Source organism: Thermobia domestica, chromosome 12, assembly GCF_964235325.1.
Source record: "Thermobia domestica chromosome 12, izTheDome1.hap1.1, whole genome shotgun sequence".
NCBI lineage: Eukaryota > Metazoa > Arthropoda > Insecta > Zygentoma > Lepismatidae > Thermobia > Thermobia domestica.
Window position 1 is genome coordinate 147,874,851 of NC_137465.1, and position 17,295 is coordinate 147,892,145.

Genomic DNA, 17,295 nt, shown 5'->3' on the forward strand with positions numbered 1-17,295 from the left:
GTGCAGCAGATCAAAACATTAATAAATGGGAAACCTTTGTATTAATGTAAGAAAAAGGAATGAAATTTATACCGATATTCAGTGCTCGTATTCCCCATCTACCTCTCCAAGAGCACAAATTCATTATAGTAGTACATTTGACCACATTTCTTTGTAAGTGTCCTCAAAGCACTTCCCTCAGATCTTTTATATTCCTTAGAAAGAGATGGGAAGACACTTAACATTAACATCCTATATGCGAACCGCTTATGTCTTATCATCTATAATACCCTACCTCAATACATCTTTGCATCCTACATTATAACCTACACTTTATGTATTACTTTTTAACCATTAATTTATGTATGTTTAACCATTATTTTATGTATGTATTATTACGTTTTCACTAATTGTAAATGATTCACTATATAAATTAATGAAACATAATACATAAATTAATAATAATGGTTAAAAAGTAATAAGTAAAAGGTAGAAAACAACTTGGAAAATATTTTTAAAAAATGTATGGGGAAATGGTGTATTGAGGTAGGTGGTAGGGTATTATATATTAGATGGTTAAGATATGGGCGGTTCGCACATAAGATGGTAAGTTAATTGTCTTTTCGCCTCTTTCTGAGGAACATGGAAGATCAGAGGGAAGAGTTTTGAGAATACTTACGAGAAAGTGTTGTGAAATGTACCACTGTAATGAATTGTGTGCTCTTCGAGAGGTAGATGTAGAATAAGCACTGCAGGAATGTCGGTGATTCTAGATGCGAATTGGAAAAGGAGTTACAGCTTTGTCAATGTAGAATGTGGGACAGTGGGTGCATTTAAGGATGTAAATGAGATTTAAAGAATACCGGAGTGATGTAAAATGTGTGTTATCTTCTTAATGCATTGTTGGAAGGTCAAAACGGTATTGAATATACGACAAATTTTATATTTGGGTTTCTAGTATTTGTTTAATGGAGGTGCGATGTCTTTCAGCGAACCATTTCTAGTAAACGAGGGTAGGGAAGTTGGGGATGGGAAGACCTTCGGTAAACGATTCAGGTTTCAGATGAGGTGGTGGGTATTTCATTAGTTTCTGTAGGCAATGGGTAGTAAGGAAGCTGGCAGTAGAAGATGTTATAGAGGCAGGATTATTTCCTTTCGTTTCTTTCTTTAATCATGAGTGACTTGTTTGCTGATAAGATTGAGATATTTGATGAGTGCTAATGAGAGGATCTTGAGGTAGTTGTTGGACAATCGATCGGAAAAGGTAGGGTTCAGGGGCGGATCCGGGACGGACTTCTGAAGGGGGGGGGGGCGGTGGGTTGTAATATTGTTACTTAGAGCTACTTTTAAAGTTCCAATCTCTGGGATGGGCTTTATTTATATATAAAATAAAAAGTTTCCTCTTCTGGGGGGGCAATCGTCCCACCCCCTGGATCTGCCCCTGGTAGGGTTTCCCTGAATGGAAAAGAATAGACAGTGAACGTTTGGTATAGTGTAATGACTGGTTTGAATAAAATTACTGCATACTGTAGACAGGTTTAATGTGTTTAGAAACATCCATTCTCTAGTCAGACATATACATGAAGATGACTGCATGATTGGAGAAGGACCAGGTGAGTTTGATTGAGTAGTAGGGTGAACCGAAAAAAAATCATTTTTTTTTTTCTTTCTTCCTTTTCAAGTCGTAATAGCGCGGAAAAGTTGGGGAGACTAAAAAGAAATAAAGAAAAAAAATATAATCGGTTTATATCATCCGGTTGCGCACATGCTCTAAAGTTTGCCGAAAATTTGGAAAAATTCACATTTCTACGATAATTTTTTGTCTTACTAGTGGTTTAAAATAATTGTTTTTTTTAAACATTGAAACTTATATTCAGTAAAGAAAAGATAAACATGTAAGTAGTTAGTATTTTTTCCCCTTGGACTGTGATCCACCTTTATTTGCAAATTATTTTCCAAAATTTCATTAACTTTAAAGGCAATATGCGACCGTAAGGAGTTGATGGATTTAATAAACATTAGTTTCTGTGGTTCTAATACATAAGAATTTGAGGTATTATATTTGGGAAAAGGCTAATTGAAAAATGTTAAAAATTATCGTTAAAATGTAAATTTTTCCAAATTTAGGCAAACCTTAGAACACATGCACGACCGGAAGATATAAACCGATTTTATTTCTTTTTTTCTTTACTCCTTTTTAGTCTCCCCAATTCCCAACTTTTCCGAGGTATTACGACTTGAAAAAAAAAGAAATTCCGAATTTTTTCGGTCTACCCTTCTGAGTAGCTCTTGTTTAGGAACTGTGGTAGTAGCTCGTTGGGCATTATATAAATTAAGGGGAAAAGTTGAAATGTTGATGAGTAGATTATTGTTTTTCAGGTTGGTGTATCGGAGAGATTGTAAGTCCTCATGGCAGTGCTCTTGATTTGATGACAATGGTTATTTTCAAATGTAAAATTGCTCTTTGTTAGGAGAAGCAAGGCAAATTGGATTAGGAGTTGTATGTTTTAAAACTTTTTTTTTTTTTTTTGGGGGGGGGGGAATACATCAATAGCGTTGAGATTTAGGAACTTGAAGTGGAATATTGCTGTATAACGAAGTTACATCTACAGAAGGTAGAATTGTTTGATATATGACAGGAAAGCTAAATATGAAGTTAGTTCCAGTAGTCAAGGAAAGCAGAGATGGCAACCACAAAAGGCTTTCAACTGGAAACCGTGTTTTTACGTTGCCAGGTTCATGGATTTTAGGAAGAACTAGCGTCGCTGGATTAAACTAAGAAAAATTAGTAATATGTTCCGTTAGTGTTATAGTTATTCGCTTTTTGCAACTACTGAAGCGCTCTCTGATATCGGTCATTTTCGATTATTTTTATATATCTCCCTCTCCCCCAAGTTGTGGGTCTGAATTTGGATTTAAATAGCATAGGAAGTGTCACTATTCATCTCAGCGACCCATCATTTTCAATCATTTATATATGTATCCACTCGCCCTCACCTAAGTTGCACCGTCAAAATGAAATGAAAAAACTATCCCAGGCCCAAACCTCATCTATGTTGAAAATTTGATCGAGATCGGTTCGGTGGTTCAATAATTAGTAAGTCACAAACATAGTCACTTTCATTTTTATTTATGTAGATGTTGAGTTTAGGAGCTTTCGGGAGATATTCTGAGGAATTCATGGCGACCAGTGTGCTGGAGCCGGCTGGTTAATGGTGGTGGAGTCAGAACGTAGCGTGGAGATTATTCTGCGTTCGGAAGATGTAGTATTATGCTGTATTTGGGAAATCCAGGGTCAGCCATTTGTTAGAAAGTAAAGGATATCTCCAGGGAGTGGAGTTAAAAAGACACTTGTCCTTTAGAGAAGACACTGTTAACTATTGGTCTAATGTTAAGTAATAGTTTCTGTACAAGCTATTTCTGGATTTAATTTCAGTTTTAAAATCGAAAGTATATATAAAAAATGATGTTATGCTCCCTGAAATGAGCTTTCTCATGTCTTCTGTAAATGATTTTTCGAAGTCGGTACGGAGACGTAATTAGAGAGTTTTGTTGCAAAAGGAAATGAAAAGATTAATTTCATTTGATGAAAATAATTAGGCAATCAAAGGAATTGAACGAAATGTAATTATGTTTGATTTAATCTACTCGCTAAGCAAAACAATGCGTTTATTATATTTAAAAAATATTAACTTGTAACAGATCCGCCAGCTATTCATTTGGCTTCATCGCATAGTGTCTGATGAAGCCAAAGTAGATAGATAGTTGGCGAAACTGTGACACGTTTTTTTTTTTTTTTTTTTTTTTTTTTTTTTTTTTTTTTTTTTTTTTTTTACAATAAACGTATTGTTCTGCTCACCGAGTAGGTTAAATCAAATTTATGTATGCTAAAAGCAAAGCTTGAACAATGGAAAAAGTAATTATGTTATTTATCAATAATTATTTCCCACTTGAGCCTTCGTCTGCTGTTTACTATATGTCAAAATCGTGCATAATTAAAAGCACTAATTGTTTACATTTAACAAATGCATTATTTTTAAGTTTGCCCACCAACCACGTCAAACTTTATTCATACCATATTTATTAATTATTGAAAAACTTCGTTATACAGAATATTGTATTGATTTAAATCATTGAGTAGCAAGCGATAACACAGATAGCTACATCTGTTAGCGTAAGTGTTTACTATTATGAATTAGCGTGACTCCCAGACTGACAGATTGAGACGCCTATGTTTTATTATGAAGATATATCTTGCTGCTCGTTGCGTGCTGCTCATCAGTCCGATGGAACCTAGGTGTGTTGATAGTATTTAATTACAGACATCGGTGAAGATTTCATTGAAGTTGGCCCTGTTGTTTGAAAATATACATACATCTTCCTTCAGAGTCCTATATATTGGGGAGGAGGATTATGCCTATATCACAAGTGAGGTACGATAGTTTAGCATAACTAATTTGTGTCCCGAATAGTAGATGGGCTCTTGAGTAAACATTTTGATATTGTTGTAAACATTTTTATATTGTTTACGAATATTGTTTGTTGTGTGTTAAATTTTAGCGTCCCTTTTCAGAACCAAAGCTGTATGATACGTAGATCTGCAGTTTAAAGTGAAACCCAAACCAACATAATATGTTCAACCCAAACCAACATAATATGTTCAAATTTTATTGCTTTGGGCCAAAGGCGCACGCGTTAGCAAGAGACCAGCGGAGAAGGATCCGCTTTGAATTATAAGTTCCTCAAATATAGGAGGAGCGATTTAAACTCTTTGCCACTTGAATCAATGTAGCATATAGATATACAAGTATATATTGCAATATATATATATATATTTTTTTTTGTAGTAACTGATTTTAGATTAATATTATTAAGTTTTTATATGTGTAATACAATTTTGATTTATATTTTAAAGAATCATAAATATATCCTAAGTAATATTGTGTAAATTGTCACCTGCTTTGTTGTGTAAGTAAATCGTATACTTCTTGCAAAGGTATGTTGCATAGATTTTTAAACTGGTACAAAGAAACTGGGAGATCGCATTAAAAAAAAATCATTAAATGAATATATATATAACCTTTATTCAGGGTTCCTGCATACTTTTACGAACTAATTTCTTAACTTTCACTGACATAGAAAAGATTGTAGTGCGATTTCTACCACCCCCATTTAGTCAACGAACACTCATCTTTTAATCCTGTATGCATTCGATCGATCGATTGGAGTTTAACGTTTTTCAGCATCTAGGCTATATGAGACGGGGTGTACTGTTTTAAAATGGAGTCCAAGGCAAGCACTCCCTCCAGAAATCAAATCCAGGACCATACGCACAGAAATATGCGGACGCGAGACCGTAGGTACAGAAGGACGCGCGTTAGTCATTTGACCAAGAAGAGTCTTATAAATTCGAATAAGCAATTGTAAGTCCTATAAATGTTTCAAAATCCCAGATTATTACTGCATATAAATATAAGAACAGTTAATATATGAGATCCAACTGGATACGGAAGGAAACTATACATTCTATAATGCAAAATAACATGTACTTACATACAATACTGTACACAAAATATAAGCCAAAATCCCAAAAGAACGATTCGTTACATGAACACGAGCTCCTCCGTGGCTAAGCGGTTAGCGTACGCGCCTTTGGCGTGGGAGGCCCGGGTTCGATTCCCGGCGGGAGCTCATGTGGTTCGGATTCCACGTTAATCAGTAGGTCCACGTCTCATATAGCCTCGCTGCTGAAAGGGACGCTAAACTAAAATCAACTCAACTCAACTCGTTACATGAACACTTCATTGTTCGTGTAATACATCTGTACCATTGAGTTTTTTAAGATAATGTTAGATTATTGCGTGATTTAAACGGCAGTTCCACTTACGTTCGAAACATTTCCTCTAATTTTCCTAAATATGTACATCTTTTATCTGATATTTATGGACTTTTTCCCTGATAAAATCAAAGTTATTTGACTTTTTGTGATTTTACATGTCTACGGAAACCCTGTTATTATTACTACTATTCATTTCACTTTTAGGTGGCTTGGTGTAAAATCGGCAAGCATTCTCTGTTTATTGTTGCATCAACGTTTGGCGTTCAGATATTTGATGACGAACAATCAGGAATTGTTTTCTCTCATGGCTTCTTGGATTGTACGGAGGGAATAGGAGTATATGCCAGAGGTATCGCACAAATTGGAAGTAACCATATTGGTGTGGGTATGTATGTTACTTTCTTCAATTTAATTCCTTAATAACCATCAGTTGCAACACGAAATACCTAGGTAGTTAAACAATTAGTTTGTTGGAGACAAACTTGAGATTCATATGAAATTGCACGGGGGCACAGTGGCTCAGTTGTAAAGTGGTCACCTATGGTGCAAAGAATTTCTTTTCTTAATAATAATAATAATAATAATAATAATAATAATAATAATAATAATAATAATAATAATAATAATAATAATAATAATAATAATAATAATAATAATAATAATAATAATAATTATTATTATTATTATTATTATTATTATTATTATTATTATTATTATTATTATTATTATTATTATTATTATTATTATTATTATTATTATTATTATTATTATTATTATTATTATTATTATTATTATTATTATTATTATTATTATTATTTTAGGCTGTGTGAGTTTGTGATGGACAACATGGTGTCCATAGGTTTTCTGTGGGTTATCCGTTTCGTCCCCGTTAATTTACTGCAGCACTTCTTCCGCATTTACTCGTATTCTTTAATTGCCTCCTTAATGATTTGTTTGGAAAAAAAAAAGTAGTTGTATTGGTAATTACAGTTATATAGTGATGAGAAATGACGAACGACGTGGGTGTTCCAAACATACGAGCACAAATTGAGTACTGCTTTAAATTACCATAAGGTTTGTGACAACTAAAATGTTATGTATTGTTTTTCAATATTATTCTGCTGCAAGGCTTGGTTGCAATAGCAGTCGTAGCTGTAGCTATCTTGACTGATGTTTTGCTTAATTTAGAGAAAGCTAGTACAATCTTCTTCATAAAACATGATATGTGAAGTTAAGTCCAGAATCGATAAAGCGAGCTTCTCGGAGGGAGCATTTCACAAAAATGTTAAAAGAGTTCTATATTATAATATCTGCACTTGATTTATTTTTTATAGGTTGTCATCAAGGAGCTATTCTCGTCTTCTATGTTCCATCAGAAACATCTGATATAGAATTGATATACACAAAAAAGGCCCATAATTATGCTGTTACGGATTTAGCCAGTAATAGAGATACTTTGGTGTCTGCTGATGACAGTGGAGTTATTATATTATGGAAGCATAGTATTGGAGATATAAGAAAAACCGGAATAATCGAAAGCTATGGGTAAAGTTAGTCACTTGTAGTTATTGAGAATATTTACTGTTATATCTTGAGAAATAAAGTAATCAAGAGTATATTAGTATTTTAGTATTGGAAGCGTGTAAACAGGTAAATTTTAGTGATTTCGCTTAATGATGTTGTCACTCTTGCTTCACACAGTAAACACACTAAAGTAAGTTAAGCAGTTTACTTAAAACTTTTGAAACGGGCTAGTTTGTTGTTCTATTACCTTATTTTTCAGTTCTTACGTGTTTATTTTTATTTGTAGTGTACTGTTCCGTGCCGCACTAGGAAAGGTAGAAGTTAAATAAGATTAATATCAATCAATATTTCTAATTTTCTGCTTTAATTTCTTAAATTTATCTTACAGGAGTTATTATAACTTCAAATTGACATAATATCTGTATTATAGGTTTGCGTGTACAAGTGTGAAGCTGTGGGATGATACCCTGATTGCCGGGTATGGATCTGGTCATATTAGACTTTTCAATGCAAAAAACACTCACATCATTGCCGAGGCTGTAGCTCATGCACGATGGATTACAGCCATTGATATAGCTCCAGATCAAGGATATTTACTCTCAGTAGCCGAGGATTCATTTGCGAAGGTGTGGAAACTTGAGAAGAATAGTTTTCCTGTAAGTAGAGGTTTTCTAATGCTATAGGTAACATTTATTAAGTTGAATTTAGTAAAAGTGGAGAAGTTTGCTGGGAGACCTGCCATATGTATTTTCCTAGTTTCTGTTCAAGTTAATAGTTGTTACTAGCGAAGGTCCTGGTAGTCCAAAGTAACTGCCATGTATCTTTCCTGTAACTGTTAGTAAACGAATAAACCCAAATACACAGCATGCACTACTTCAGCTGTAAACCAGTCAAGGAGCATTTTATTAATCTCATTCACTGATGTCTATTGTCAGATTCATTCATCCGGAATTCACCAGTATTGCGTGTTAACCCTTCTTTTGAACATGGAGATTATCACGATTGTTTGTTATCAATGGCTTTGTAGTGATATCGCTTTAAACATTATGTAGCTACTTCTACACCTACCCTATAGTGTAACGAGTTGATTATTAACTTTCGCACTGAAGGATTTGCTGTACATTATTCGGACTCAGACTCTCACAATAACATTTAAGAATTTCTGAGCGATTTCTAGTCGTAAAAAATATAAGAGAAGAAAATACATTTTTGCCACAGAGCAGTTTTACTTCCATCGTGTAATCTGAATACACGTTTGCGCTGCTAAATAAATAAATAAAATGAAGTGCTTTCCAACCATGTAGTATGGTTGAATTCGTATTATAAGGTTTCTAAGAGAAATATAAAAAATATTGACCGTGTGGCTTACCTAAGACAAAGCCAGCTAATGGTATGGGCAAAACTACTACAATGACGGGGACGGGTAAAAATAAAGGAAACTGTAGTGCAAGTTTTAGAGTGACAAACTCAAGATATTGCATGTAAAAGGTGACAGGTGGTGTCAGGTGCGCAGGCAGATTTTTTTTTTTCTTTCTTTCTTAGGAGTGGTCCAATACTACAAGAATGAAATGAAATATATTTGAGTTTAACGTCCGACGATTGTGCCTTCTGGGCTAAGGGAGACGATGATTAAAGCAAGTGAATGATGATGGAAGAATTGGTGGAATGAGAAAGTGGGAGGAAACGGGGCAGTGTTTCTTTGAGAAGAAATGTTCCGCGGTGCACACTTAGTAGTGTACGCGGGGGCACTCCTTGTACTATTTTATTTATTATTATATTATAGACGTATTATTTTGGTCTCCTCCGGGGAGCACTCTCAGAGCTCCAGGGAGCAGTGCCCCCAAAAACATGTCTGGAAGAAACACTGAACGGGAGTACCCTGAGAAAACCCACGAGCACAATGTTGTCCACCACAAACTTACTTGGCCGGGGATCGAACCAGGGACCTCACACATCAGAGGTAAGCACTCTACCACTGAGCCATTGTTCCCCCTCCAATACTACAAGACACTATGTAGTAGTGAACCAGTGTTATTTTACATCCGGAAAATCAATAAATAGTTTTTAAATATTGCTACATATATTCTGAGCAAAAATGATAGCACTAGTAGATTGTTTTGTAAAGAAAGAAAGAAAAAGAAAGTACAAATGAAGGCAAAATCAAAATCTTTAAGCTACTTCAGTCATTTCTCTGCTAAACAAGTATATTTTTATTAAGAAAGTGTACAAAGATACCCGAGTTACGAAGTTTTGGGAAAGGGTCTGGACCCGATGGACCTCCGCGTGGGTGTGCCTGCGGGTTCATTATCCCGATATAATTTTTTTCTCTCTATCTTGATTGGCCTGTCACAATACTATAACTTAAATTTAAGGAAAGTTTTTTACTTTTTAAATGAATATCTTTCTGTAATTGCCTTGAGCCTATCTTGTAGTTAAGATTACGCTTTGTCACTTCTACTAGTAATAAGCCTGTAGTTCCAGCGTAAGACAGTTGATGCTTCTAACATCAAATCTAATCGTTAGATATTCAGTAAGCATATAACAATTAGAATTATCATGCAAGTTGGTAATATAAAACAGATAAAATTATGTATTAGATATTTCCATTACTTGGATGATGTAAAGAAGAAACATTAGTTAACGAATATCGTATTTTTTTTATGTAATTTCCATATATGTATATCAGTGTTAATATTTTACAGTCATTTACTAAGTTCACTCAGTTTTTCAAAAATACGTGATTAATTTACCTATTGTCTTCAGCAGTATATTAATTTGTAAGTTTCATAAAAATTAGTTAATTGTACCAATAATCTCTGCAGTTTATTTTTTTTCTTTTTGGCTGGATGTACCGATTACCATTTACTAAATTTGGTGAAAAACATGGGCAACCACATGAGACTTCAGCCCTCCTTCTCTAGATATAATCTGTTTGTGTACGGCGAATAACATTTTCACCTAACGTGCCAATGTCCAATATGACAGCACTTCGTCACCACATGCTTTACGCAGTCCCTACGAACAGTCCTGTGCATTCCGACCATGTGCCATGATTTACACACGTTGTTTTACTGTTATATACATCTCATTAGGGGCCTTGATTTTATTTTTTAAATTTTTTTTTAAGCATTGACGAAATTCTTAATATAATGCTCAAAATATGTGGTTGTTTTCTCTGGGATTCACTCAAATGTGGAAGAAGATAAAACTAAATTTAGCATTTAGAGCTAATACAGAGAATCCGATCGCTGAATCGGCGAGGAGTGTATTATATTCAGGTGATCCATTATGCATTTGTCTGAGTTGAGTTTTATCTAGTTTCACTGTTGCTGATTGTTAACATCCTGTGGATCTGAATGCTGAATTCTTGCTTGCCAGGAGAATGCTTCATTCCCCGAGTTACCAGCGAAACGATTAGCTTTTTGGTGTGCTGCTTTTCTAGAGCAATACGTCATTTGGCATCTTCTGGCAGCTGTTTTTATTGAGGAGTTTTCTTTTTTGTGTGTACAATACATGCAAAAATAATTGCCGAAGATGTCGAATCAGAATAAGCAACACGATGATATATGAATAACCAACACATAGATAGATCATGTGCTTACTATTTAAAGTGGTAGGACACCAATTTTCCAAGCAGGAAATTGGCAATGAAGATCTCGTCTGGCATTCCATCACATTTTCACGGCTCACAGTGGTCTGGTCTCTTGTAAATAGCTAAAAAGTGACCAAAAACACACGAAAAAGTGATCAAAATCCCATCCTGCCCCCTTTTTTCTTTGTCAATTTCTCCAGCACCTCTCTCTTTGTTGTTTTGTTTCAGCTTTTCTCCTTTTCTTAGGTTTTCTAAGTGTGCTTTGTAGTTACGGTAAGCAGACTTAGCAGATGTAAGAAGCTTCTGAGTAAATGAAACCTATTTCCGAATTTCTTTATCCCAGACATTATATTTAACTTATCATTGAGAGTTCTCAAATTCATGAAATATTCAAATTCATCACCCACTCTTAAGAAGAACATACAAGAAGCATAACACAAGACAAACATGATGAACCACACAAACACACACAACGTTGAGCGGAGCGTTAACTATTACGAGAGAAAACTAAAAGACTATTATGATACAAGAAAGAATAGATACAGAAGGGTTCTCAACTCCGTCTTGAGAACTTAAGCATCCACCAACCATCCACTGTGCGTTAGAAAGAATAAAAGCTGAAGTGAGAATAAAACTGACTGTTTCACATGTGGCAGCAAGTACTGAAGCTTTCAGAAGAGTAATGAGTAACAAGTTTCTGCCTTTTTTTCATTTATTTTTTTAAAACTTTTTTTTAGAAAACTGTCAATGCAATACATAAATCACACGAAAAGTCACTTTACCTCCCAAAAAAGTAACTTTTAGTGACCAGCTTTAAAAAAAAAAAAAAAGTAACTTTTAGTTTTAAAAAAAGTGACTCGCTATGAGCCCTACATTTTCGTTTTTCTACTGACATTGTGTGGAACGAATCAACTTGTAATGTCAACGTCTGGAAACTACCGTTGAGTTTTTGAGTTATTTCCACTTACAAGTCGTACATAATTTTTACACTTTTCGGGTGTGTTTCGAACAAAGGTGGAAAAAATAGACCTAGAGAAAATACGTGTATTTTCGAAACTACACAAGAAAAATGGCCGTCATTCTTCAGTGGGAACAGGCTTTTTTTTTTAATCATTCGTTAGTCTACAAACTATTATTATTAAACCAGTTTTTAAAATTTTCCAACGAAGGAAAGCGTTGCTAAGTTTCAGTTTCTGTACTAATTATTCATTTAAACGTAAATTTTGATGCCAACAAAAAGTATGAATAAAACTCTTCCCTCTATCGCAGACCACCAGAAATAAGGAAAATGAAATATGTTGGTCGAGATAATTTACAAAGAATTTTTCTCAGATTACTGCAGTCATTGAACTGAAGTTTATTGCCTTTTATAAGGCACAATGCAAAGAAATTCATAAAGAATGTAACACAGTGATATGGCAGATTCCAGATTAGCTGTTGTATTACATTTACTTAAGAAACTTCTTTTTTTTTTTTTCACAGCATAATTATGTAGTTTCTGTTTGATGAACCTATGCGGAATTGAATGCATGAAAAATAGCTACGGAATACGTTTACAAGGAGTATGCATATGACTTGCGGGATTTTTCGACAAGTAAATATTAAATGAAAAAATATTTATACAAGATATTGTCCTTCGTTGCTATAACCTTCGTCCATCTTCCTTAAATTATGGATTCCACGCTGGAAGAATTGCTCATCTTTTAGGCAATCCATCCATCAAGTCAATTTTTTACTACTTAATAAGAATTGTAGCGCTGTTCCGAAAGTCCACACTTCATCGAACGAGTGGTAGTGAAAAGGGAATAGGTCTATTGAGTATGCGGGATGGGGTCAAACATCCAAGTCTATAAGTTCAACGTTCCCTGGACAGGCTTAGCAATATGTGGTCGAGCATTGTCATGAAGGAACACGATTCTGCCATGTCTATTGGCCCATTCTGTACGATTTTCTATCAAAAGCTAGATTCAAATCAAGTAATAGTAGTAGTCGGTAGCGGTCTGGAGTAACTATTTCACCGAGTCTCAACAGCTTGAAGTACAAAACATCATTCTAATCCCACCAGATGCAGAGTAATGCCTTCTTTCCGTGAATACTGCGGTTTGCTTGAGATATTGATGGTTGACCTGGATTAACTTATGATCTTTTGTCAAAATAAATCCACTGTTCGTCGTCAGTGACAGTTCGATAAAGAAAACTTTTTTTTGCCTGATAATCAAAATTTAGCAAGTTGGTTTTAATCTTCACCCATTTTCCTTTTTTTGAATCTTTCCTAAGGTATGTAGACGTCTGGAAACAATTGCTTAATTGACTTGTAATGCTTGTGCAAACTGCTGTTGCGTTTGAGATTGATCTTCAAGTAAATCTTCCAGTTTAACGTTCTTGAATTTATTCGAAGGTTTTTCATGATCTTTGTCCTCAAAATCGCCACCTTGAAGCGTTTAAACCATCACATCTTTCACACTGGGTGATGGAGTATGTTTGTTGTAAGTTTCCACAAGCATATGATGGGCTTCCGCAGAACTTTTGTTTAATAATTAAAAGAAGAAAAGAAAGAAAAGTAAAACTTCCCACAACCGAAGTTTTCACGAAACAAAAGTGGACATTTTCACAGGGAGAAGGAAACATGTTTTTGATACCCCGATCGAATGACTTATAGTGTGTTTTGAAGCTGACACATGTGCCTCTTAAATCAGGTGTTGCCATATTAAACAAAATGCTCGTGTAAGAAATAACGCCATCTAATGGCAATCCTGCAAGTCATATGCATACACCTAATAATAATATTTTTCTTATTTAAGTATACCACATGATACACGTACTGAAAATTTTTGCCTGTATTTTAATCAGGGGAATAAAGTAAACCGAGTGTAATTTATTATTACTAATGAGTATGTCAGTTTCAGGGTGTCTATCGGTCACGAAAGTCACGAAATCAGAAAACGGTCATGAAAGTCAAGAAATTTAGCTTTTGGGTCACGATTTTTTTATTTGTACAAATAAGAGTACAGATTGGAAAATTTTATTTTATAGAACGTCAAAATTAACCATCAACAATGTCTATGGTCGACTTTAGACGCTACCAAATTTCAAGGAAAGCACGCTTCTATCACATCCATGAAAATCGGCCTAATTCGCACCCAAATTCGCTCTTCAGAATGTTACGAAATTTTATTGTTTGGTAAAGAAAAGGTCATGAAATTTCATTTTGGAACTTCAGTAGACACCTTGCAGTTTTCATTGGAGAGAAATACGATTTGAATAGATCATAACATTTGCATATGCAGAAACGAAAAACATATTTTAAGATTATACAATCTTTATTCAACTAAATGTTGATCTACTTACAAAGTTTGTGATTTCATAAAACTGTATACTTATTTACAGGTGACACACAAATTTGCTACAAACGTTAAGGACGCCATGCTTGTTGGAGGAAGATTCTTAAATAAGAATGGATCTTCGTTCTGTTTGACAACATATGATTCTTCCGATGTCATATGTTTTACGATGTGAAACATCAGTGGCTTCAAGATTATGATCATATTCCATCTGTTGAAGAGATGGATAGAGGCTCATAAATCCTACAATTCAGCATGAATTGTTACGAATATTTCATGTATATTTATATAAGAAATCAATACAAGACAAAAATTGGTTCTATAGGTTTATTCTAAGGTATGCAACATGGTGAAGTTCTCATATGTTTTTATAATGCCCAGAACTTAATAGCGTTGCGTTGATTTTGAAACAGTAATTCGCTGTGTTTTATCTTGCTTCTTACGGTGACAGTTAAAGAAACCTCAAAAAGTAAAATGCAATATAAAATACGCAAGAAAGCATATGTATACCATCTCGGTAATTAGTTAAATATATCCAGAAATATAAAAGATATGGTCTACCAACATATTTGCACACTGTTCGTTTCTCCAGTTAGTAAAGGCGTAAGTTAACAATAGGGAAAGTTCAGTAAAATCTACCATCAATAGGATTGTATGGTATCAAGTTTTATTTCTGTCGTACCTCTTTGCACAAAAGGTAAATGGACTATGTTGTTTCGAAACTCGTAAAGTTTCAATAATAAAAACAAATTCTTAAGGCAGGGATATTGAAACTCGGCTCGAGCTTAATAATTGAGCAGAAGCACGTGTGAGCAGGAACGCTATTTAAGTGGATAGCGATCCAGTTTAAGTTCGAGCGAGAACAACCCACATTGAGAATAGAGAGCCCTACCCTTAATGAGCGCGAGCTTCATTGAGGATACGCATCACAGATCGAGCGAGTGCGAGTTTGAGCTGGCGTGGGCTTCATTAAGATTAGTGAGCGCGAACCTCTTTGAGGATAGTGAGCCTGAGCCTCGATTGCAAAATTCACATCTCATGTTTCAATTGTTTATTTGTTCCGACTGTTTTGAGAATGCATAGTAATTCAGAGATGTTTTTTCTATTTGTATCAAAATGTAGAATATGTAACGTAAACATATCCATATAGTTCTATATAGCACAAGAAACAAAGTATTGTACGTACAGAGTGTTTCAAAAATCCGTGCCCAAAGACAAATTCCGTTATGAATAAAGATACGAAACAATGTAAAGTTCTTTCAAACAGGTGATTTTTCAATCTAGAATGATGGAATTTTTCCAATTCTACTAGCTGTTTGAGTTTCACACTGGTAAGGCGACCTATGTTAAATTAAATAAATAAAAGCAGCGCTGCCAGTTCGGCAGCCTGTTCCCTTGTGCCTTCGTTACACTGACGATACAGCATTGTTGAAAAACGGATTCCCTTATACAACGATGTGGACGTTCTCCGTGTCATTTGTGTGTGCCCTTCCTGAAGAAATGCAAAGGTTGCTCTTTCGTTTAACTGTGGGCGCCGTACCAGTGATGGGATTTGGAAAAATTCCACAATTTCAGACAAAAAAAAAAAAAAAAAAAATTCCAACAGCTCTCCTCTCTTTCATATCTCCGTTATAAGTAAAGTTGGCCTATGCTCCCGGCGTTTTGATATACCCGGTATAAATATGAATGCTACTAGAATATGCAAAAGTTCCGTCATATAAACAGCATTACGTTTTTTTTTTTTTTTTTTTTTTTTTTTTTAAACTCCCCTGTATCATGCTGTAATGATCACCCGCGAGGCTTCATGCCCGCACATTAAATTGGGTGGGAGTCAATGGTGACATCAGCAGTTAGTGTAGTTGAAGTGCAATGAAATGGAGATGTGCTGTCTCTGTTCTAACACTTATCACCTATAAACAAAAGCTATTATATCTGCAGGAATCTTAACGCGTAAATATAAATATGAAAATTTCAAGCGTAATACTGTACATCCGCGCATTCGAGTACTTAATCTTAAATTTCTCTGCTTTGATAAAAGTGCGAATTGTCCACTTCAGTTCTCAATTCTCTATTGCATTAAGGTAACATTGTGTATGTGTGACCTGCTGATTATAGACTACGAAAGTAATTCATTCCTTGAGTCATTGTCGAAATGCTGGGTTGGTGTGTTTATGAATCTAGTATCTATACATTCCACGAATTTTCCTTTAATGCTTAGTTAACTTGTAAGATAGGCTGAAATTATAATCAAGGTGTATATTTTAAGCAAATCAGTGAATAGCTTACTTCGATTACACTGCAATCAAGTTTTAGTAACCTATTATACTTGAAATACAAATATCTGCAAGAATTACAAATCTACATATCAGAAGAAGTAGAAATTGTTGATTGAATAACAAATTACACCAAAATACTGTGAAATGAAAATATGTTGTTAAAACAAAATCTGAATGAGTGATACAATAAAAATATTACCTGCAACATAAAACAGGAAAGTGAAGTACGTAAATGTTCTCGCGCTCATCGCAGATTTAAAGTACTTCTGTGTACAAAACACCGGATTATATATTAAAATAATGTATAATTTAACTTACTTATGAAAGTGGGTGCTATTTTTAAAGAAAAAAGAATTGTCCGTCCAAGTAAAATGTGTCTTCTTTGAAATGCTCGTGTCTTACCTGTATTTTTATTAACTTTTCGTATTACCGAACTTGTTAAGCACAAGAATGTATATGTATGTTAATTATTGTGTTTTATCAGTATCTTAAGTGCACAATAAATTTAATTCCATAAAAGGAAAATTGTCTATTTCTGTTGAAATACGCATTTCTCAACGAAAATGTGTACCTGTATATTTATTTAATACGACGCCACAGTGGGGCGAAAACGCAAAAAGCTGGCCAAAAGTAAAAAAACGAAAGTTAATAATATAGGAATTTTTTTATGTAGTTGGCTAGAGTGATGTTAGAAGGGCCCAAATCCATAAATAGAATAGGGTTTTTACTTTATTCCGACTACGT

At 34.5% G+C, this 17,295-nt stretch overlaps 1 protein-coding gene across 1 annotated transcript in view; it reads left to right on the forward strand.

Moving 5' to 3' along the window:
* LOC145666717 (WD repeat-containing protein 54-like) overlaps positions 1-17,076 on the forward strand; it is a 32,846-nt gene extending 15,770 nt beyond the window's left edge. The window contains exons 3-6 of the mRNA XM_081734237.1: positions 6,023-6,203; positions 7,153-7,363; positions 7,773-7,998; positions 14,322-17,076. Coding sequence (XP_081590363.1) covers positions 6,023-6,203; positions 7,153-7,363; positions 7,773-7,998; positions 14,322-14,450 — 747 coding nt within the window. The 3' untranslated portion in view covers positions 14,451-17,076. The remainder of the gene's footprint in view (positions 1-6,022; positions 6,204-7,152; positions 7,364-7,772; positions 7,999-14,321) is intronic.
* Positions 17,077-17,295: the final 219 nt, after the last annotated feature.